The sequence below is a fragment of the Lytechinus variegatus genome, chromosome 2, assembly GCF_018143015.1.
Source record: "Lytechinus variegatus isolate NC3 chromosome 2, Lvar_3.0, whole genome shotgun sequence".
Taxonomy (NCBI): domain Eukaryota; kingdom Metazoa; phylum Echinodermata; class Echinoidea; order Temnopleuroida; family Toxopneustidae; genus Lytechinus; species Lytechinus variegatus.
In genome coordinates this window covers 83442426-83468018 of record NC_054741.1, presented here as the reverse complement: position 1 = coordinate 83468018, position 25593 = coordinate 83442426, and the positions used below count along the sequence as shown (strand labels likewise).

At 35.0% G+C, this 25593-nt stretch overlaps 2 protein-coding genes across 3 annotated transcripts in view; one reads left to right on the top strand and one right to left on the bottom strand.

Annotated features, from left to right (window-relative positions):
* Window positions 1–12758: 12758 nt before the first annotated feature.
* Window positions 12759–15804, top strand: LOC121409302 (ribosomal protein 63, mitochondrial-like). The gene is made up of 3 exons (XM_041601221.1): window positions 12759–12920; window positions 14170–14281; window positions 14767–15804. Exons 1-3 carry the CDS (start codon window positions 12850–12852, stop codon window positions 14908–14910), a joined length of 327 nt encoding a protein of 108 aa, XP_041457155.1. The 5' UTR covers window positions 12759–12849; the 3' UTR covers window positions 14911–15804.
* Window positions 15805–19953: 4149 nt separating this feature from the next.
* LOC121409300 (apoptosis-inducing factor 3-like) overlaps window positions 19954–25593 on the bottom strand; it is a 51191-nt gene continuing 45551 nt past the window's right edge. For both annotated transcript variants that reach the window (XM_041601217.1, XM_041601218.1), the window contains exons 15-18: window positions 24057–24155; window positions 22360–22435; window positions 21924–22028; window positions 19954–21252 (exon numbers count right to left, since the gene is read on the bottom strand). In XM_041601217.1, coding sequence (XP_041457151.1) covers window positions 21219–21252; window positions 21924–22028; window positions 22360–22435; window positions 24057–24155 — 314 coding nt within the window. In that variant the 3' untranslated portion in view covers window positions 19954–21218. The remainder of the gene's footprint in view (window positions 21253–21923; window positions 22029–22359; window positions 22436–24056; window positions 24156–25593) is intronic.

Genomic DNA, 25593 nt, shown 5'->3' with positions numbered 1-25593 from the left:
GGTTGTGACTCGTCAGGGGGATGGCAGTCTGCCCCCCCCCCGTAGGTACGCTAGTGGTTAGTAGATGGAGCAAGGATGGAGTAGGAGTATGAAGGTCTGATAACGTTTAGAGACTGGGATGAGCGAAAGACAATTATGAGAGGGAGAGATCGGGACAAGGATGAAACAAGGAAAAGAATGGAAAGAAGATGAATTAGAAGGGGAAGGAGGAGACGAAAAGAGAAAGAGGGGAGAAGAAGACAAATGGCTGAAACATAGTCTCGGGTTTTTTTTCGTTAACCTTGAAATGACCTTTCAAGGAAAGAGATGGAAATTGGTTAGAATGACTCAACAGTTCATGAAGTCTGTCATGTGATGGAAGATGTTTATGATTACATTATGATGTAAACAACATGACATTTTCACTAGAGATCGTAGAAAAGGTTCAAGGTTAACTACTTTTTATTGAATGTTCCATTCATCTGTAGGCGGATATTTATTGTTTATTTAATTTTATCCACTCATTTGCCAATTTTTGCAAACTTATTTATTTGAATATGTGCCCCACTTAAATTTATTTTTTTGATAGAAAAAAGTTGGACGAGCTTAACTGCAGCCCCATCGTGTTCTGTTTCCAATCGTTAAGAGAAGGCCACGGGCCCTGGGAACTATTGTCCTATAAAGTAAATAAAAAATCCAAAGCAATAACTTATTGCTTACATCCCACTGACAGACTGATTAGCGGATATCCGAATCAATATGAATCACGTGACTGGTTGGATGAAGAATTTTCGTTGCCATGGAAACAGTGATGGTGTAGAATGCATAATGCGATGTGGAACAATTATTATTCACCTGAATGAAAATACGATGAGTGATTAGATTAATGATTAACATCTGAAAGTATAATGGAATGTTTGCCAGATTAATATCCGGAACGACATGTTTGATTTCTTCTTCTGAATATATAAAGAATTATAATTTCGTTTTGTAATACCATGGAGGTATTGCATCATATGGGTTTTTTCTCCTTGGCATTAACTTTAAGGTGTGGTGATGCTTCAAGCCTTGTATACTTCTGCATGTTATATTACATCCAATACAAGTCCGTGCAATGAGTTCGCACTGATTTAAAATGTTATTCTTTGTTTTTGTCTTTACGATGTTCACGGTCTGTAAAGGTATGGATGAATGAATGAATGAATGGATGGATGAATGAATGAATGAATGAATGGATGAATGGATGAATGAATGAATGAATATACATGTACATGCCTAATGAGCTTTATACCAAACCACTTACATCCTACGTTAGTAGTAGGTCCATGGTTATGCATCTTTGAGTTCACAAACAAATTTGAAAAAGGAAATATTTCAGTTGATATTCTTATCATTATACGGAATGGGGGAAAAAGAAAGAAATTATACAAATAAAATAATGAAAATGAAGACAGTGGTTGAAACGGGTTGCAGATAACACTTGACCGTATAAAAACAAAATCAAGGTGACGAATTGTTTGTCAGTAACCCAAGGGTGACTCACACACAATCATGACTGTTTATTGGAATGAATTTAAGGGGTTCATTTTGTTTTGATGGATGGGGAAAGAACTTTCTTCTTGATACGTTGAATTCAAATCCTCTCTGCAAACAAATGCAAAGAAAATTTGCCCATGAAATATAATATTCTAGTGTCAAATGATTTAGAGGGGGATAGGTTGAAAGGATATATGATAAACCTGTACTCTTGCCACCATCCCCTCCCCTCCTGCCCCCTTCCCCATTTTCCCTCCCTCCACCCCCCCCCCCTCTCTCCCCCCCCCCCCCTCTCTCTCTATCTATCTCGGTCAATGTAATCACATAGTAAAGCTGAACAAATGACCGTCCCCTGCTTGAGTCAAATACAGGCTATAAAATCTAAGGGGGGGGGTAAAGGGTGCATGTGCCCCTATACTCTTCCCGCCCCCAGTCAAAATGTTGCGCAATACTCCCTAAGCTTATGATAAACATTGCCCCCGCCGCTTTGGGTTGTTTTTAATACTATGAATGAAAGTTGGATGTAATGTTGACATGGTTGAGGGAAAGATCTGTTATCAGACCTCTTTTTTTTCTTCTTTTTTTTTTTAAATTTGAGGTGACAAATAGAATTTTGGTCCCTCTCTCCATAACTTCGTTATTCACCCTGGTCAGAACTCCCTCAATAGGAAAAAAACAAGATGGTGATCAATGACCTCATGGACTCCCGTGATGACTACGTCGGTAAGACGCCTCTTTGGTCAACCATCACACAGTATGAATCTACCGTTAGAGGTAACTCCATGATATCAGTGGCTGACTCCAGGTAGGGGTACATCCGACCCGTGCCCCCCCCCCCACCCCCTCGTCCTTCCTTTTCAGAGCCATAACAAATAGTGATTGTTAGGGGAATATGTTTTATACGCCAGTGAGGAACCTTTTTTTCTTGTCGAAACCTTTTTTCACTTTTTTTTGGGGGGGGCTTGTTATTTTTTCTGTATAAAAGTGCCCCCCCCCCCCACTTTGGAAAATCCTGGATCCGTCCCTGGGTTAAATGACGCGACAACGTGAAAGACGGAGGGAGCGAAATACTATAGGAAAGACAGGAATTTCTTGGAGGTGATCGTTGCTCCCGCGCTATATTAGTATCATACTGTGTTGGTTCGTAGAATCGCCTCATCATTGCTTCGACGAAGACGTAATTGATTTCCAGTGACTCATCGATCGTGGTTTATGGGAACAAAGGTAACCATCATGCGAGCGATCTCGCTATACGAACGAGTCTTCCAACAACCAGATGGTTCAGTAATATCAGAAATATGTTTCTAAAAATGATGAGGGTTTAATTGCATGTCTTACATTTATTAAAGGTCAAGTCCACCTCAGAAAAATGTTGATTTTAATCAATAGAGAAAAATCAGACAAGCACAATGCTGAAAATTGCATCAAAATCGGATGAAAAATAAGAAAGTTACGACATTTCAAAGTTTCGCTTATTTCCAACAAAATAGTTATATGAACGAGCCAGTTACATCCAAATGAGAGAGTTGATGATGTCACTCACTCACTATTTCTTTTGTTTTTTATTGTTTGAATTATACAATATTTCAATTTTTACGAATTTGACAATTAGGACCTCCTTGCCTGAAGCACAAAATGTTTAATAAAATAATGGAATTCCACGTGTTCAGGGAGGAATGAAACTTCATTTCACATGACAATGACGAGAAAATAAAAATATTTCATATTTCATATAATTTTTTTTTCTGTTTTGGGGATAAACTTTACCTTTAAAGAGATGTAAGTGTATCAAATTCAACGTGTCATTACTGTTTTTATCTGGTTACAGGTGAAAATCCCAATATTCCAAAATTTCACCCATGGGAAAGAGATATTAGGCTGACTAACGATGTAATTGTGAACTTATCCATCATGGTCTGATTTTGTGACTCATTATTGCACTATCGATCTGCTCATAATTCCAAGCTTCTAAACTGATTTTTCTCTTCCCAAAACACATTCTTTATACGTCTTCTCTCATTTTATTTTCTTTTTTACAGACATCTTTATTTTGAAAATAGAATGAGACATTGCACTTTTAGATTTCAACCGTAAACTTAAATGTTATAATAAATGATCACGAAAACCTTGTAACAGACTTTTAAAAAAATTTACCCCACCTCCCAGCCCCCTAACTATAATGAAATTAACCCTATATAGTCTGACTATGCAAGCGCGTGTTTCTCGATATTTCCCAAAATGAAAGCCTTTAGTTTAATTTCATTATGTCGGAGATTTACTTACCGTCATTATTTCCCATCTTTTGAGTAATTTTGTACAATATTTCTTTCAGTACTGCATCACAGAAAAATTAATTCAATCTCATTATTAAAGGGAAGTTGACCCTGTCAAAAAGTTTGCTGTAAAAATAGCAAAAAAAATTATAAAAATATAAGTGAAGGTTTGAAGAGAACCCATGAAAGATTTTAAATCTTATCAGATTTTTTTTGTTATTTGTGACGTCACAGGCGAGCAAGTTCACATCGATTAAAAAATCAATGAAATTACATTTTGATGGATTGAAGATGAATTATGGTACCTTCAGTATATCAACAGACAAATAATTCCATAGCCGCCCTTGAAACAAGAACATTTTTAGTCATCAGGAACCAACAAAAAATGAAATTTATGCATCTATATTACATAACGTATGGGGCAGCTGCTCGCTTATCCAAAAATGAAAATTCTAATAACTTTCCTGATCTTTAACGGATTTTCCTCAAACCTTCAAAATATTTTACTTCTGCTATTTCAAACTTTTCGTCAGAGTGAACTTCCCCTTTTATTGCAACTAAAATTATATTTCCGTGCACAATATTCCTTAATACCCAACCACTCGCTGTTTCATTAACTTGGCCAAATTATTCAATATTATTCAGCTATTTCGTTTTTTACAGCGAAACTGTGTCATGCCTCCTCTTTTAACAACAAACAAGAACAAGAAGTCGTGATACATTTCACCCGCGATGCCTAATGGGGTTGCCAATTTCGTTTGGTTAATGGATTGTGAAATCATTTATCTAAGAAACGGTTTCTAACATATCCATCTTCTTTCCCTAGCTGTATTTCGTGATTGGCATTTTTAAAGGATAAGTCCACCCCGACTAAAAGTTGTTTAGAATAAAATGCGAAAAATCCAACAAGCATGTAGCACTGAAAATTTCATCAAAGTCGGATGTATAAGAAAGTTATGACATATTCAATGAAGTTTTACTTAATTTCACAAAACAGTTATATCTCAGGGATTGATGACGTCACCCACTCACTGATTCTTTGTGTTTTATTATGAAATATTCGACGTTGCTCCTCATTGTCCTGTGAAACAAAATTTTCTCCTCACTGAACATGTGGAATTACCATTGTTTTAATGTTTTAACATTAATGGTTCAGGCAAGTTTGTTCTTATTGTCAAATCTGTAGAAAATGAAATATAGTATAATTCAAACAATAAAAAAAGAATTAGTGAGTGAGGGACATCATCGACTCTGTCATTTTCATATCACTGAGTTGTGCATGTATATAACTATTTTGAGAAAATAACGTAACTTAAAATTGTCATAACTTTATATTTTACATTTCTTTGGTCAAATTTTCAGCATCAAGCTAGTTTGAGTTTTCTCTATTGATTCAAATCATTTTTTTGGGTGGACTTGGCCTTTAAAACTTAAATCTAAAATTGAAATCAAACCCTGTGGAGAAAATGTTATACATGGCAAGTTTACTTATTTTGATCAGCTCTTGTACCCTCTAGGGATCGAACTGAGATTTAGAGACAAAACAATAATGACAGACGGAATAATCACCAGTGACAAAAAAGGAGACTTCAATATCTACTCATCATAATCAATGGAAAAACAAAAATAAACTAGATCACACGCAAAAATGGAACACCCCCCCATTAAAAAAATAATTACTCCCCCATTTTTCCCTTCTCTCCTCCCTTTAGGCCATAAACACTTTTCTGATCTATTATTTCAACTTACACCCGATGGACACGCCAGCACCCCCGTAAACACCCGGGCGTAAACATGAAAATGTAATTCAGCCCCATTTTGAGCACCAATTTCCCACAGTGCATACGCATTGATGACTCCCTGTTTCAGTTCATTATTTACTCTAATGTTATTTTTTTAATACAATGCAATAAGGGCTGAAAAGACCACACCTATTAACTCATGACGTCATTCACCATTGTTTGTTGGTGAATGACATTTCAGGGCATTTGAGTATACCTTTGAGAAAATCAAGTTATGCATACAATCGCGTTCCCGCCAGATCAACTGCTTTTAGGAGAATCATTACAAAATAATGATTAAAGGAAAGAAGAAGAACAAGAACATGAAGAAGGAGGAGGAGGAGGAGAAAAAGAAGAAGAAAAAAAAGGAGGAGAAGCCGGGGAAGATGGGAACCAAAAATATTTTGAAGATATCAATAGGCCTATATAGCAGAAAAATCAGTATGTCCACTAAAAAAAATGATTTTCATAGAGATAAAAAGCATGGAATTCAGCACAGGAGCATCTACGTTAAAACGCCCCAAGAAAAAGTAGTAATCATTCCTTCTATCTGATGTTTGAAATAGACTTATAATCATGTCGCAATGTACATGATGCTGATGTATGCCGATTTCGGGAGCATATTATGAAACATCAGTTTTCAAAACGGGCAAACCCCTTGCGTTGTTTTGATGAATCACGAAGGCGGGCTCATTCCCAGGGGCTCATTACTGACCCCATCATGCTCCTCTTTGCCAGGGTATTAATTTTGGTATGTGATGCAATGTATATCCAAATTAATATTATTATATAGTGTTAAAGATGACGTATATAGGGTATTATAGACTGTAGAGTCAAACGACCAAGATCCCTCTTTTTTCATTTTGCGTTTTTTTTTCTTCTTCTTCTCCCATTTTTTTCTTCGATTCTACATTTTTATTTCATTCCATGAACGTGTAGGCCTATATATATCGATATGGCGTGACAGTAAATTGCCAATTCGTCTACTGCCAACTCGTCCACTCACCATACGGTCTACTTTCATTTAGTCTAAAGCCATTCCGTCCATCAACATTTTGTCTTACAACCATTTAGTCCATTAACCATTTGGTCCAATCATCACTTCGTCTAATCACCAGTTTGTCTACGACCATTTCGTCTCATAATCAGTTGGTCTAATATTTATTTTATTTTCATTCATTTTGCACAGTTTAACACTTAGTCGAATTAGACCAAATGGTATATGGACTATGGCCATTGGACCAACTGGTTATTAGACGGAATGGCATTAAACTAAATGTAAGTGGACCATGTGGTGAGTGGAGGAACTGATAGTAGACCAAATGATGGAAGACGAGTTGGCAATTGGACGAATTGGCATTAAAAGAATTGCTTAACCGACGTGACAGCTCGGGTTGCAAATGTAAATGAGGTCTGTATGATGAATGATGAATGTTTTTGTGTAACAAAAATCTAATGACTTGTGTTTCTCATGTTGATGTTAGGAGGAACTGAAGTCATAACAAAATAGTATAGCACGATGAACTGTTGTTTGAATTGGCATAGTGCCCGACCGTTATCACATAAAACGATGTTTTCTAACAATTGGTCGAATTTTATGATAAGGGAGTCAACGAACGATCCGGTCATAGATATTTATGGGACCGGATAGACACAGAACCTCATCATTATGTCTTATAAAATAATAAACAGCCCTTTGAGGTTGAAAGAACCTCATGATCAAGATGAGGATAAAATCAAATATCACATTTCAAATCAGTAATTATTTCCCAATAGAAAATGCAGCGCATCACATTGTTTTGGTTTCAGAAGAGATTGATTATAGCCACACCTTATTTTACAAAACATTACGCGGCTTCTGGATACCTTAAAGGTATCTTTTCGAAATGTTGGGGAGGGGGAGGGGGTTGGAGGGTCCACAACCTTTTAGGCATTTTGAATTATGGGGGAAAATTGTGATTACTTGTAGTGCTTTAATATCCTATTTCCTAATGCACGAAATCCTCAAATTTCACTTGAAAAAGACCCCTAGTCAAGCTCGGGCGCTTCATGCCCTCGATTTTTAGTTTTATTCAATTTTTTTTACACGCGTCTTGCCCCCCCCTCCCCAGGAAAATGTATATGTATGGCCAAGTTGGTGGGTGTGTTTGGGTGTGTGTGTGTGGGGGGGGGGGGCTAGTCAAAGTCACAGTGATTGTACTCAAAGACCCAATGCTCCAATGGTTCAATACCCGGTAATACATCTTTTTCTTCCACCAAAATTATTCTACTAGTTTGATGTACTTAAATTGTTATATTTCAAATGCAATGTCAATTGTATTTTGATTAAAAGATTTTGAGATTTAAAATAAGTCATTTTATATTTTTGTGGAAAAGGATGAAATGAAATATAATATTATTTGAAGTTATGTTTTATTTATTGGGTTTCGTTAACAGTTTAAAATACACCAAGAGGATCATTATGAAACATATAACAGTGCCCAGTGGGAACATTGACATTCCCACGGAATATAGGTAATTTTTATAAATATAGGATTCATTGTACAGTGTAATCGTTATTGCACTGATAATTATGGGTTCAACAACTGAGTATAGAAAGTAAGAGAGGGGGTGGGGGGAGAGAGGGAGAGAGAGAGAGAGAGTGAGGGAGAAAAGGAGGACAAGAAAATAAAGAGGGGGATGCATACAGGTCGAGAGGGCTGTATACATAACTTTTCTCCAAGCCCCTTCGAATGAAAAAAAATCGAGGACCAAGAGGTTTGTATTCTCCAGAAGCCTGTTGCATAAAACTTTTTACCTGAGAAAACTCTGGTAAAAACTGAAAACTAAGGTTAGTCTGATTTCCGCCATTGACTTTAGCACAGGCCAAAAACTCCGGTAAAAACAACCTGAGTTTTCTCAGGTAAAAAGTTTTATGCAACGGGCCTCAGGTGTTCGAAATATACCTTTTTTTTAAATATCAAAATGATGCATCAGTTTATTACATAATTATGATAATGATAAAAAGACGAATATCACTATGGGGTATTGTTCGATTAGCATCTCGTGTCGAGGTTCGGAGAAGTGTACTCCATGTTTAGTGCACTCACTTTTTCATGATGCAGGCACCCTATATAATTTGTTTATTTATTTATTTATTTATTTATTTATTTATCTATTTATTTATTTATTTATTCATTCATTAATTATGATATTTATTTATTTATTCATTCATTATGATTTATTTATTTATCTACAATTTGTTCATTATTTATTTATTCATTTATTCATTTATTATCTTTTTGGGGGGAGGGGGTCGCCCTATAAAACAACGACCTCATTCAGTAAGCGGGAGATCTGTAATTATCTCAATGCCCGATAGAAAGTGTGCCATTTTAGGTTATGAGAGAGCATACACCGTTTATCATTTGCAGCTACCCTTTGTTCAAACAATCGATTTGTCAACCTATTTCGATGACGTCAAATTCTCTTGGCGGGAAAATCCACACGGTTTATTTTGTGTCGGTATTGATGTATACATTATAATGCAGTACGTTTAGACTCGGTCATTGATCGACCTAGATGTGAAACAGAAGGAGTTGACGTGGGTGCCAAAGAATAGATTTTGACCATGTGTCCTATAGCTACCGCGTGTATGAACTTTCAGAATCATACCCCAACAATTTGTTTTAACAGAGGCTTGTACAGTCTAAACTAAAGTCATATAATATGCATATGTATACAATATAAGAAAATTATAATTTCATGCAAAAAAACATCCCCAAATAATATGTATGTTAGGCGTGCAGCCGTGCAGGCAAGTATGGCCTATCGAGAATAAAGTTGCAATGTCAGTTTCTCAGATCGTGAAATATGTCATCCACAACTTACAATGAATCATCATTTTCCAAAAAAAATATCACATGAAATACCGCTACTTAGATGTAGCTGTCAGTGTCAGGAAAATGTCGGGTTCTCAACGTTGTTAGATTTTACTCAAAATTTCGTTAATCGTATTGCATTTTCTGTTCCCCAGGCCCTCCATCGATTCTCATTAAATTCAAACTTGGAGGCTAAACGTATATTCCCATGGTAATACGTGTAAACAAAAATGCTACAATATACAGGACCAGTGTAAAATCATACTGTCATTGGTTGCTATTGGTTCAATCAGTAATGTTATAATAGCTGGCCTGTATTTTTATTATTTTTTACTCAACTTAGTATATATATCACATGCTTTAAATCGTCATTTTTGTAAGTAGGCTATCATTCATCTCTTCGAATGACATTTAAATTCAATATGTATTCTTTTATATCTTTGTTATTATGTGAACATGTTAATTAATTAATGATTATTGAATAAAATGCAGAAACTCCTTCAAAAAGAAAAAGAATTTTGTTGATGTTGTTGGTATGCTTTGTGATTATCAGAAGCCGCACAATTAAAAAAACACTGCGAGGGTGGCAATTGGTGCCGGGGGAGAGGGGCAGTGAGGTGCCCCGTGATCCTAACATCGGTACCACAAATTATGACGTTATTTACAAAAAAATCAGATGACACATATACGGAGAAAAAATGTTCTTAATACTATATAGTTTTTTTTTACGAAGTAAGAATGCCCTTCTGTAAAATTGTATTTGATTTGTATTGTTTTATATTACTTTGTATTATGTTTTGAATGGAAATGAAATAAAAGAATTGAAAATTGAAATAGTTCCGAGCTAGAAAAAAAGTCCTATTTTACAATTTGAAATTCTAATTTTGTGACAGATAGTACGCATAGAGGGCCTTTGACTGTTTACATTGACTAAAAGATGTTATTTTAAAGGGATCGATAAAATTATTTTTTTCGCATTATCATTATAGGAAATGTGGAAAAGTGGATTTTTTCTGTCTTAAGCTGTATAATGTATTTAAAAACAATGTTTTCTGCATACTCTGTTTTATGTTTACTTGGATGTTTTATCTTGTACTCTGCTTATTGTTTCATACACACTTGTATGTTTGTCATGTATTCAAACTGAAAGTTGGAAGACAAATAAAATGAACTTATGATTTAGTTATTTTGTTTTCAAGTTTTGCTTGCTCGAGAGTTGTCTGGAATAGTGCTCCATATCGAAGAGTCGACGGTGGACAAACCATGCCTTGCCAAAATAATTATGAGGAGAAGTGAAATTTAGGGTAATACAAACGTACTATTTCTGTATTATACTCGGGCGCCTATATTCCGAAAGGAAAAAAAAATAGCGCACCTCGATTTGCTCTGTATGTATAGCCTAATTCGGTCTCCCCGAAACGTTAGAGATGGTCCCCGTTTATCCGATATATGCACATTGATAACGGTTCTCCCCCCTCCATTGTAAACATAATATCACGAGAGGGCGACAATGCACAACTGGGCGTTGCGGCGTGCGCCTGTAATCCAAGCTATGTGGGGAAGTTATTGATGTAGAGGTTCGAGCCCTGGTCACGTCTTTCGGATGGTGACGTTAAAGGTCGGTCCCAGACATAAATAATCATATCTGATTGATATTCATCTGACAAAACTCAAATACACACACGCATGTATCGAACTGGAGACTACCATATGAGACTACCACAAAATAATTTTGAAAAAAAAGTTGGGGTTTCAATCTGATAATCAAATTATGACAATAAAGAAAGTGGTACGTGAATTATCAATGAAACAAAACAATTTAAAAACATCATAACACATCATTAATATCGTCAATAAGATGAACAATAACGATGTTGATAATTATAGATAGAATGAACAGTAAATATTATACTAGGCTTTGGGGCCGTCTGTATGCCTGACGCTAAGACGTAAAATCCGGACATGAAATCTGCTCAAGAAAATGCTTGGATTCGCTTCATATTTTGAATGTGTCTAGTGACTTTGGTAATGATATCAACACTGTAAAACAATATTGAATTTACTCAATAAAATTGTGTCAACAAATTGTCTTAATTTTTTTTCAAGTATTTATGAGTTTGAGTTTTAAGTAAAATTTACTTATTTTCTTTGCATCCATTTTACTCATGAAAATTAAGTTACAATAATTTAATTCAGTTTAGTAAAACAATCACTAAAATATAAAAAAAATCAAATGGGGGAGTGGACTTTCGTGATTCAAAGTCTACTCCCCATCATCCCACTTTTAGTGGCATTATTTTCATCTGAAACATCTTTTATCCAAATATTAGACTTTGTGCATTTCAGGCTTACCTGCATGTATAGGTACTGACATTGTTATTTATACGCGATCGTTTAATTCTTACAAATAAAACAATGAGAATAGTACAAGCATTTTCCGAAAACCTAAAAATAAATCTGACATTTTCTGCTAATTGACTATTTAATTTTGCCCTTTCTTTGATTCAACAAAAGAATAAAATAGTTAGCACACCCTTCATCCCCCCAAAAAAAAATCAAACACAATTAGACAGTGACAGTTATTAAAAAAAGCAACATTTAATTGCTCTACACTCTTAAAAAGGATTGGTCAAAATGACCAATCTGTTGGTTAATAGGCCTATGTGTCCGACCGATAAAATTGTTCAATATCAACCAAAATTTTGGTTGATTTGAACCAATAATTTGGTTGCTTTTGACCAATTTTATCGGTCGGACACATATTAACCAAAAGAGTGTAATGAATATTCATGCATTATTTAAATAAGGCGTTAATTGAAAAATATAAATACATTCAACAAAATTTTATAAGTAATAATCATATTTGCCTAATTTTTTACAGCACTGAATGAGTACTCATTCAGTGCTGTAAAAAATAGGCTTTTGGCTTGTCAAATTTTTTACCTGTGTTCATCCCAAAATTTCAGGTGGACCCCCCTAAATTTGTTGACTTCCTCCGCCAATGAGTATGCCTGATATCACGGCTATTTTTTAATGAAATCATTATAAAAGTATAAAATGACTAGCAAAGTTATACCACCACTTTTTCTCCTCTCTCGCGTGTGTGTGTGTGTGTGTATTTTAGTTTTGTCAGACGTGTATCAATCAGGTATGATTATTTACGTCTGGGACCGACCTTTAACGTCACCATCCGAAAGATGTGACCAGGGCTCGAACCTCGAACCTCTGCATCAATTTTGTAACTTCCCCACAGCTTGGATTACAGGCGCACGCCACAACGCGCCACGCTCGTTCGTTTAAGCCACCATAGCATGAACCTGAACTGGATGTCGCTCTTCAACTTAGGTTTTTCGAAAACGTTTCATTGTAAATTGCTATTAATACACCTTTTGATTTCTAAAACAGTCATAGACATTAAGTATGTGGTTGACTAGAGTACTATTGGGCCATCGCTTTCGGAGTGCAAAGGTTCCTGGTGTGCAATTTATAGGGTAAGTTATTGGGATCATTTAAGGAATATTTTTAGTTCAGTCCCATATGTTCATATTGCTGTTGCGCAATGTTCATCCTGCAATGCATACATTTGAATAGGAAACAATACCATTCTAATTATAACCAAGTTAACCAACCTTGTTCATTGAATGAATGTTATGAAAGTATTATTAGTGCTAGCTAGGACTCGAGGTGGTTATACATTGGGAATGCTGGATGTGCAATTGTGCAAAAGAACAAATTTTAAAAAAGAGGAAAGATTTGAGAAATTTTGAGACAGGTCCGCTGGTTCGTTCACTTCAGATTTTTCTAGCATTTTTTCTTTACTGTTGCTTATTTGGGACTCTATCTCACCTTGTTGTATCGGCAGTTAAGACCTCTTCCTGCTAGCACTATGCTAGCGAGAAGCGCTGATACCGAAAGGGACTTGAGTTTTAAGAGATTATCAGCCGATAGTTCTGCTAGTCTAAACTCACAGTCACAGACCCATTTTAGTTACTGACTAAATTAAAAATAAACCAATGTGTATGGACTATAGTATTACACACGCTAGATCCTGCTCAAAATTTGACGGAATTAAGCCATATTTTGGAATGCATTTCCACTCTCCCATCATATTAGGGCTAGATGTATTTTTTTAACCTTCATGTTTTATTTTCAATTTTATTGGGGGTGTATATGGAACTCTTGCCCCCCCAAAATGAAATAATAAACCCTCTAGAAATTAACAAAATAGAAATAACTGATTACACGGTGACAGGTTATTGTGAATATGATTAATGAGTAACAAACTCAAGCTCAAGGAGCCTAGTACCAGGGTGATAACAAAATTCTTGTTATCTGATTCATCACATATTGGCATTGCCTCAAGCCAAATGTGAGTGAAATTTTACTATAACATGAAGGTCGTCATTGATTTTCAAATAATAGTAAAATAGATTTAATATATATAGACCAGAAAATGAAGACTAAACTTAGGAAAGAATGAGAATTTTATTTTGCAATATTACCAAGGGATATTCCTCAAATTTCCCATCTTTCCACTTGTTTTTTTTTGTATTGCTGAAACAATTTCATCTTCCATTCAATGAAGACTCTGAGAGGAAGTAATTAAAATTATGGTTGCAGTGACAAGTGTTGGAGTTTACCTCCAAATCACTATATAGTCATCTGTATCTTTCCTTTAATATAAGAGAAGACACAGTAAACGTAATATAACAATGATTCTGATTTTTTTTTAATGTGCAGCAAACATCGCCGTTTCAGACCCATCACCAAATACATGATCAGAAATCTTGAAGAAAGACTGGCAGTGGAGGAAGAGAATGCTAAACATTTAAGTCGACCATTCCTTACAAAGGTATGTACTATTCATTGCTGGGGGGGGGTACCAAATGACCGATAAATTGCTTTGGAAGCTGCAACTGAATTGATGACCTGACCTGGTGTTTTGACCAAGTATAGAAAAATATATATCATAAAATTGATCATCAAAGTTATAAGTTGCAGTAATTTCATGCATTGATTTGTTCAAAACTTCTGTGTGATGTTCACTTCTTCGGATCATGAAGTACAGTAGTCCACTGGTTGATATATCTCACTGTATATTTTTGGAGATCTGGTGTGGTGTATCATGTATGTAAAGTACAATTAAACGGAGACCATTGTATTACATTTTAATTAAAAAGAAGGAAAAAAATAGAATGATTTGTGGTGCAGTAATTCAAGACTATATGTGGTCAAGACTAGTTTTAGTATTGTGCTGTATTCATTGGTATATTTTATTATCTCATTACCGCATTGCTTCAGTAAAGTTTTTACCCCTTGCTTTTTACATCCGAACAGGAAGAGGAATACTGTCATGCTCAGGAAAGACGAGCCAGAATAAAGGAGGAATTCAAAACAGCCCGACGTTTCAGCAAAGCACCCCCTAACCGATACATTGATGATCATCTAGCTCATCTGAGAGTATCAAAGAAATGGGATTGACCAGAGGAAACATATTATGAGAACTGCTTGAAACTAACTCTTGAACTTTGAGACATGTTTGCTTGATGCCACTGTAGAACAATGGAGGTATGCAAGTTGTTAGTGATGTGATATTAAACTCAAGTTATCATCTGCATACTTCAGCTACTGCTATGAGAATATTCTTGCAGTCACGTGGGTTACTATTTCGGACCGCCGACATCCGAAATTTTCCTCTTCTGATTCTTACATTATACGTCCATCTTGCAAGGTGCATGTCATCTAAGAAAATCAATTTTTTTAAGTACCCCACCACATCCTTTTTGGAGGTGGCCTCTTGTAGTTTTCATTTTATTTCATTTTTTTAGGGGGGAGGGCAGGGAGTAAACACTCTTAAATGGAATTTTTTAAGAAAAAAGGATTTCTAATGATTTTGAAAGTACATGTCTTTAAAAAAAAAAGAAGACTGGTCTACCATTTTGACATAAAAAGGGGCCTTCTCCATACCTTTAAAAGGCCTGAAATCTCTAAACACCATAATGCAGCATAATTGATCAAGATATACATTGCAGCTAGTGAGGGATGTGCATTTGAAGGAATAAATAAATTGGTTGATGAGTAATTGGCAATAACGTTTGCATCAATACAAAGTAAGAGCCTACCTGTGTATCACTATCATGAGACTTCAAGGATTCCATTTATCTTTGGTCAGAAAATGATATGACATTTGAAGCAAGTGATGTAAAGAAAATTTTAAAGAAATAAATATCAATGGTGTACTAAATGTACTAAATCAACTGGATGCCTGCATGATGACATATGTCAGAGGTCACTCAGAGATTAGGTTTTCACTTCTATGAGATCATGGAAGTAATTGGAAATAAAATGCATCTGATGATGGTGTTTTGTAATCTATTTCATGTAGTTTGTTTTACATTTTTTTTCATTCATCTTCCAAGATTCATTGAAAATAATTTTCATAGTTCCAGTATAGTCCACTCCTACAAAAAGTAGAGTCGAACAAATAGGGAAAAATCGAACATGCATAACTTTTAAAAATTTCATCAAAATTGGATGTGGAAATTAGAAAGTTGCGACATTTTGTTTTATTCTCACTTATTATATGCACATCTTAGAATGTATGTAAACCATGGAGTCAATGATGTCCACACACCAACCCATAAACAAGACGTAGTTCATGTATTTTAATTGATTCGTGCCACTAGGATTATCTTGAAAGCTCAGAAGTATGAGCGCGCCACTCCTTTGTTAAAGCATTTGCACTAGTTACCAGTTGACAAAAGAATATCTTACAAAGTTGCACTGTTAGTTTTTAAGTGTATGCATAAAATGGCACCCGAATACCTCTATAGTTTACTTAGATCCCCACACCGGCCACATTACAGACTTCATTCTTGTGAAGGCACTACCAGGCGCGTACGCAAGGGGGGGGGTTTAGGGGGTTCAAACCCCCCCCTTTTTTTTTTTTTTTTTTTTTTGCTTGTCTCCCCAGAGGTCGGTCTGGTCAAGGAGTTATCGGGCAAGCGCCTGATAACTCCTTGGTCTGGTTACGGACAGTTCCCCTACCCAATAATGTATATGACAGCAATAATGAACAGAACCTCATGTTTCCGACGAAAAACACAGAAAAAATTTCTGCTCGCTTCGCTTGCTCCATTTTATTATATCTTTTATTTCCGCATGTCGCCGACATGATCACGGTATCGCCATTAACAAGGCCATACATGATTATCATGATGTATACTTATGAATACAAGTGAACCAAGACAAAGACATACGTTTTCTTACAAAATATGTTTTACCAATATGAAAACCAAAATGACAGAAAACGCTAAAATGTCGGTTAGCTCGCTCCGCTCGCTCGTAATAATTTATGAAATTCCATAAGTATCTAGTCTCCTGTTCAAGGCCGTATTATGAGTGTTACGAATAGAAGGACATGTAGCATCGACTAATACTTGATTTACTAACAAACTATTGACAAGAAATGTATGTTTTGACGGAAAAACGCAAACATTTCGGCTCGCTCGCTCCGCTCGCTCGTAATTATTCATGACATTTCTCAAGTTTCTAGTGTTCTGATCAAGGCCATATCATGAGTGCTACGATCCGAAGGACATGTAGCATCGACTATGATACCAACAAACTATTGACAAAAAGGTTATGTTTTCAACGCAAAAACGAGAACATTTCTGCTCGCTCGCGGGTCATGACCGCACTGTTACATACCCCATCCCCACTTAAATGTTATTGTCTTATTTGCAGTGCTGACAAAAAAAATCATCACCTCCCCCCCCCCCCCCCGCTCATCACTTTTTAGAGACTGGGCGGGAGATTTAAAAAAAAAAATCAGCTCGAAAACCCCCCCCTTTCAAAAATCCTGCGTACGCGCCTGTGCACTACATTTTACAAATTCCCAGAGTTGTTTCAAAAGGGGGGAGGGGGAAACTAGTTTGGATATTTGTGGTCCCAAATTATGGAATAGTTTACCAATTCAACTTCGATCATGCACTTCTGTTGAATCTTTTTTTGAAAGAAATTTGAAAACATTTATTTTCGTTGTAGTGTAACCGTAATTTTGGAGAGCAATTTGTACAAAGCGCATAGAGCAATTTCAATTGATTATGTGCTATTTAAGTACCAATATATTATTTGTATGCTTTTGTGATATAGAAGCTCTTCCTTGATTCACAAACTGAATGATATTCCATGAGGGATCAATCAAGCAAAGTCTTACATTGTTGGACAAAAATTGAATATTTATTTGAGGTAAAAAACAAAAGACATAGTATGTGTGTGACATCACATGCATCCACACTTACATACTAGTAATACCATCAATGTGCATGTTAATGTTTTTAGCCAATATCCTTACTTATTTTTATGATCATTTTACATCTGATTTTGATGAAACTTTCAGTGTTATGATTTATTTTGTTTTCTCAATTTATTCAACTCTTTTTTTAGGTTTGTTGGGGTGGGTGGTATTCAGAAGATCTGCACTAGTCTTATCTGAGCAGGGATTTTTTTTTTGCTACCAGTCTCGGCAGATTTACGAAGGCAAGTGTGCCTCTATAAGAGCAGAGTGGATGATATAACAATAAGTGCACATTCAAACAATTTCTAATTTTATTTCAATGCTACATTTTATTATATAATATACACACATAATAAATCACACAAATTGAATATAACTTGTATAAAAAATCTTTAGAACACTTGTTGTATATATTACATAAACTTGATAAAAGTGAACTCTCTATTATATATCATAAAATTTTCATCCCTTTTGCACTTCCTCTTCCTATGTTAGTGCCATAGGCACCTAGTCTAACATAAGTTAGATGATTGTATAATATCAATATTTACAACTACATTTGTAAAGTCTTCATCACACACAAAATAGTGACTCCCTTTTCTGCAGCTTCAATGACACTTCAGGAAATGGACCCATACTCTGGTTTAGTTTAGCATGTGGCCAGAAGATATGGCTTCACCGTGGAAACCCATATGAAAAGTTATTGTAGAAGTCTAGAATATGAACAAATTAGGTATTCACAATAATAAAATTGGAAAAGCTATCATTTGAAATATGGGGGGGGGGGATTTTAGATAATAAGATGAATGAGCTGCAATTTTTTTTTTACATTTTCTCCTTCCCATAATTCAGCTGATTTAGATAAAGTTAAGCCAGACTTGAGAATATGGGTCATACATAGTTTAATTACAAAGTCACAATGATTCTGAACAAAACTTTGCACTTCCCTTTCCAAAAACCCTATGAACACTATTTCTTGATCTCTTCATATTTTGGTGGATATGATTTTTGTGTTTGAATGTATTTTCAAATCATTTTGTTTAACTGGTGTGCAATAGGTAGATCTGTAAGATTTCCTCTCATACTTTTTTCCTATCAATCATCCACATGATTAAATCAACTGCAGATTAACCTTGTTTCAGGGATGGCAATGGGAATCAATACAAAATCCTGTATATTATCTAGATTGAAGAAGTTTGTACATTAAATATAATTTCTATGGCATCAAAATAAATTGATGTAGTTTAACCTGAAAAGAGGCATGCCTGTTAAGTGTTAACAGGCTTTAATGCCAGTGCATAGCTGGTATGTAATGAAAAGGCACGCAAGGAAGAATATACAGTTGAACCTGTTCATATATACACTAAAATAAAGTGATTCATACTGAGGCTCTCATTCAGTCTTATATTACAATATTTAATATATCTGTTCCATAGTAATGGAAACAACCCCTCCTCCCCACAGAAATAGACAATGCAAAAGTACAATCATTCTCGGTGTTAAAGGGGAAGTTCACCCTGAAGAAAACTTTGTTGTAAAAATAGCAGAAAAAATATTAAAATATATTGGTGAAGGTTTGAGGAAAATCTGTTAAAGAGTAAGAAAGTTATTAGAGTTCAAAATTTGGGATTTGTGACGTCATAAACGAGCAGCTGCCCCATGTGTTATGTAATATAAAATATATGAATTTCAAATTTTGTATGGTTCCTGATGACTTAATTTTGTTTTCTTTTCATGATCGGGTGTGAAATGATTTGTCTATTGATATACAAAAGTTACAGTGAAAACCATTTTCAATTTTCTGAGAAAATGACATTTCATTGATTTTTTACCATTCGCTATGTAGGAATGCTGCTCGCATATGACGTCACAAATCAAATAATTGAAATTCTAATAACTTTTTAATTGTTTGATGAATTTTTCTCAAACCTTCGGCAATATTTTTTATTATTTCTTCTGCTATTTTTACAATAAACTTTTTGTCAGTGTGAACTTCCCCTTTAAAGAATGATCTTATTGAGTTCATTGAATGGTACAGAGCAAAGTAGCCATTATCTTAAAATGAAAACAAACAAATAGATATAGAGAGAGGAGGATAGAGAAAAGGGAGAGAGACAATGGGTGACAGTGATATACATGTAAATGAAAAGGGTAAGGGTGGAGAGGTAGAGAGAGATGAAGACGGAGAGAATGAAAGAAAGAGCGATGAAGAGGACAAAAGAAAGAGACAAAGATGGGGAGAACGAAAGAGAGAGTGAGGGGTAGAATAGTAAATAAAAAATGCTCAAATAGTAATACATGTATTTGAAATGGACAACTTGACATTCATTCTAAGTGTTCTGCATGCATAGATGTTCAGACCCTAACATTATTCACACGATAAGAAAATATTTGTTTTCTTCTTATAATGCAATGATTGAATATATATATAACTTTAAATAGTGTCAGCTCTACAGCAGTACTAGTAATTGTTTCTCAAAAACAACTTGAGGTTTGCAAATTAATTTCCACACGTGCCCTTCATGAACACATTTAATAAAAAGAATCATTAAATCCATATATTTTTCCTTGTATAGTACAGTATACAGTAGAATACATTATTCATAACATAATCTAATATAGTACATTGCAGAATTCAATAAATTAAACTTTGGTCTCAATTTTGTTCATCTAAAGAATATTTGACAGCACAGATAGGGAATAAACCAATGATCACATAGTAGAATGGGATGAGGTCAAGGTACAGTAAAAATGATATCTGAGAAGGTTGATTGAAAACCACAAAATCCAACATCAGAATTTACTTTTGACTCTTGTTTTAATTATACAACTTTCACAACTTTAATACATAAGATATTGAGAACAAACTTGTGTGAAAAGATAATTAATAATGTACATACTCTTCATGATAGCTAATAACAGGGCATTGTAAGAAAGTTCACTTCAATTGCAAATCAAGCAAAAGTCCCCAAATTTTAAAGTATAAGGAAGCATTACAAGAAAGTTTAATTTCAGTTGACTGCAAATCAACTACAAATTTGTATTTAATCAAGGATTTATGCTTGAATTTGGGACTTACCCTTAATGAATGTGAGTTTCTTGCAATGCCCTTAATAGATCCCCCTTTCAAACTTTCGGGGCTTCTGAATTAAGTAATTAAATGAGCTGTGTCAAAAAAAACAATTTTTACTCATGGAAAATAAAAGTATGCTTTAATAAGTTAAACTGATTATTCCCAGACAGTTATGAATAAATTTAGATCCATTTGTCTCACAATTGGCAATACAAATTTAAACAGTGACTTCAGATGACCACAGTTCAGAATACAGGCCAATATCTTTCACTTCCATACTTATAGATTAGTAATAATGCTAATTACTGATGGGTTACGATAGTGGATTATTGGGTGTGACAATCAGCCCATGATCCTCAGTTGATTGAGTTTGTCTTAATGCTAGAGGTGTGTAGTAATATTGAGATCGGTGGGATTTCATAACTTACTTGACCATTGACTAGGATCAGACCTGAAGAAAGATAACAATATCAATTTCATTTATTTGATTTCAGGCAAAAGGAAGTGGAATATGAATGTGAAATATCAAATTCTAGAAAACAAACTATTTAAAGTGACTACATTTGTAGTCACCTGTGAGAGACTGATATGACCAGTCATATTCTTATATATATATATATATAGTAAAAAAAGAATGTGCTCTTGAAAAATTAAAATAGAGAGTAATGACATTTGACTGAAATAATAGATGCACCCAATGATCCTCTCATCCAGTCACTTTTAATAAGTTGATAAAGTGCACTATACAAGTAAAATGACAAAGAGTAAAGTAATAGTAGCTAGCAGAGCTATGAAGAGTTCCATCATAAAACATCAAAGTCCTTGTGAAAATAATGCTTATATGAAAACCAAACAAGTGATATGGTCCTGTTTTAACTATTTATTCTAATTTAAACAAACCTTTCTAAATAGTTTGCACATATATTTCCCAAGATATCAAGATGTGGGAATAAATGTAATTATTCTTTCTTTTTAAGGTAACCAATCAGCAACTAGGTGTAGAATAACTGAATTTAGATTTGATGTCTTGCTCAAGGACTTGACAGCCACTACATAAATGCCAAATTTAAACATAGATCTCTTCAGCAAAGTAAATTGGAATATATTTGATTTCATACTCACTGTATTTCTGATTTATTTAGTTCTCTCCCGCTTGCTAGCACCTCGGCAAACTGTGAGACGATAGGATCAGAGTTCATACTGGCCATGGCAACAACAATGTCGTCCCTATCGAAATAAAATTAAAATTATATCGTCTAAGAATTAAAGTTTTGAAATAAATCTAAGAGGGCAAAGCTTTGCAATTATTAAAAGGAAATCAAAGATAATTCTTTTACAGAACGAAATTGTTGCCCTTTTTTTCAGTACAGAAAACATGATTTTTTTACCAGAATATTATGCAAAAGTCTAGACGATTATTAGGAAAAATTAAAACAAACTTATTAAAATTCTCAGTTAAAGGGAGGTATTGGCAAGGACTATTTGGACCCATTTTGATCTAAAAAAATCATACATTAAAAATACTAATGATGTCATTATGAAACAAACTCTAACTTACTTGATGTAGTAAGCTACAAATCTGAGTTCATCTAGGTCACCAGTAACAACAACATCATCAAAGCCTTCATTGAATCCTGATGGAGAGAGAAAGAAGATAGATATATAGGGAGGGAGAGAGAGGAGGTGGGATACAAAAAAAAATCATGCACAAAAATTCCATAAAACAAAAACTAATATCTTCAAGACCATGTCCAACCTAACAGATTGATTTGACTGAAATTAAAGAAGATACAAAATATAACACTGAAAGGTTTTGAGGGTCTCATTTCATGAAGACTTTAAAAACGATGCCAAAATAGCAATTTCTTTAAAAAAATTCAGCCAATCAGATTGAAAGTTGCTTTTGCTTCAACTCTTATTGCAAATTTGTTATTATGATGAGTTTTATGAAACGGGCCCCAGATTCAGTTGCATACACATGAAAGCTATGAAAAGTTGTCATTTTTTCAGAAAAAAATACTACATTTCAGCATGAAAATGATGGAGCGGGAAAAGTCATACTTCTTTTTCCTTCATTCAATGAAGTTATAAGTGCTTCAATTTTGCCTAAATTTAATGTAAATCACCTCTTTACCCCTTAAAAACTATTATAATTTTAAACAATCTTGATTCAATGGAAAGCATATTTATCATTATTTATGGACATTTCTAATAAAATATAAAAATTCTTGTGTGTGTCACCATTGATTTTCTCATTTACATAATCATATTTTATGTTCGATGGGGGAATGTAAAACTGAAAAATGCAATAATCTCTTTATTACAAATCAATTCTTGATAAACTATCACTGTTGTTGCTTTATTATTGTTATTTTTTGTTTATTCTTATCAATGTGATATCTTCGAGGACTTGGTTTTTCAACAATAAGGAGTGATTGTGATATCTATAATAAATTAGACTTAGGGGGTGTTGCAAGAAAATATTTGCAATCAATCGCAAATATTCTGTTACAATTTTTTATTTTTTGATCACTTTTAACTTTAGCAAATCAGATTACACTCCTTTTTTCATGGAGCAGATTAGCAATTGCAAATTTGCAATTAATTGCATGGCAAATGCTTGATTTCGGGAACGAAAATAGACTTGCACTTGATCGCAATTAAGTTTCTTGCAACACCCCATTAGTCAACTATAACGGCCATAAAAGAGTTTGACTAGCTATCAGGTCAGTGAGACAGTATGAAAAATTTTTCCCTTTCTTTTCAAGTTTACTTTTTGAAGGATAAAGCAATACCCTGCTCACTGCCATGGCTTTGAATTCTAAAATCCAATTTAGAAGGCAAAAAAGCAGACAGATATTGACTTGCCTACACTCTGATCTCGCTTTATTAACAGGCGGCAGGTATTTTGATTGGGGGGGGGCATTGGCGGCGGAAGCCAACCAATTTAGGGGGTGTCCACCAGAAATTTTGGGATGGACACAGGTAAGAAATTTGAAAAGCATCCCCAAAAAAGGTTATCAACCAAAATTATATGAGTTGCTAACCCAAATTTTTTTGACAAATTCCACCGCCTATTTTTCTTTCAATGAAAAATGGGGGGTATTTTATAGCTCCAAAATAATCCAATTCATTCCTTCCAATACTCTTCTTTCTCCTTCTTCTTTACTTCAAATAAATCTCCTGTTTAGTTTTTTTTAATGTGGATCATCAACGCCCTGATCTCAACATTAAAAAAAAGTTATTCTCTCTTACCTGCATATCTGACACTTTTGCCGAAAATCTGAGTCCAGAAAAAAGGGACTGTTTCCATCTCAACTTTCTGATCTAGCATATTGAGTGCTGCTACACGACCTGGAAGATATAAACAATGGAGAAATTATGATACACGTGTTACAAGTTCCTATTGATCCTAAAAATCCGAAGTTAGTCAAGAACAAAAAAAGGGATAATACTTCAATGACAATCAAGAGCCAATCCCGCGGTGATGTCTTCAGAAAGAGGATGTGGTTGGTGGGTCACACCTGCATAAAACGAGAAGCCATTGTGAGCAGAAAAGGGAATCAGTGTGTATTCCAGTCATATCTTCAAATTGTGAGAAAAGGGGCAAGAATTGGTAACATCTTGAACTCAAGTTCCTCTCCAGAACTTAATAATTGTTCGTTTCAAAGGTCATGTCCATCATAACTGATCTAGCCGATTTTGTTCCTCCCACATCCTTTTATGTTCCAGTGTGTTTTTACAGGGGCTGAAATCTCTCCCAAAAGATAGGGGGACACGGGCCGAAAAAAGTTGACAAAAAAAAGATATCACCCCAAATTTAAGTTCATTTCGACGAAAATAAATTTGACAAGCACAAAAAAGAAGACGGTAATCATCCCAAATGTAAGGTCATTTCGTCTAAAAATACATGTTTTATTTCGATTTTGACCCCCTACTACTTTGAGTAGGGGGGAGACGTCCCCCCCCCCTGGGATTTCCGCCCATGTGTTTTTTTTTATAGAAAGGGCAGCTCGAATTGCCACCGCCCGGCCACCGCCATCTCTTCAATTCTCTTATTTTCACATTTTGGCTAAATCACATCAAAATAAACATCGCAAAGAGACAAATCTAGATGATGAAAATTGAGCTAGCTGACAAGTTTCAATGATTTGTCGATTAAAACGAAAGCCAAAGAACATTTCTCAGGAAAACCAATTAGGTGCCTGGGAAAACCTGCAACTTCATCAACTACCATTATCATACGACTGACTCTCAAGGTATAAGAGATTTACGACGCATACTGAAATGACGATCGGTGGTGGTAGGGGGTGGGGGTATATATCGTTAACAGCTCATAAAATCAAGGTTAAATGTGAATGTTCTCGAAAATGACCAGTCTGTCTCCTGCATGCCTCTATTCTCATGTTGGGGGTATGCCATAAACTGACTATTGATAAATGATTCACAGAACAGGCCATGGGTGTCGATCACGGGGGGGGGATATATCCCCCCAATAATTCAAGTGGGGGGGGGGTGGCCTGTATTATCATCCCCCAATAATTTAGGGTAGAAAAATTATATAATAATGATGAAAAAATGAAAAGATTGATCATGATGAATTATTGATGATTATAGTATGCCATATATCAGTTTGTTTCCCTCCATTGCTAGTCGGGTTGTATACACAGAGGCGTCGATCCTCAATAATTCCGCATGTGCAACTAAAAAATAAGATTGTAATGCTACACTTAAATCAGCAAGCGAGATTGAGATACCAACTCGATTTTGATTTAAAATCGTGCTCAAAATG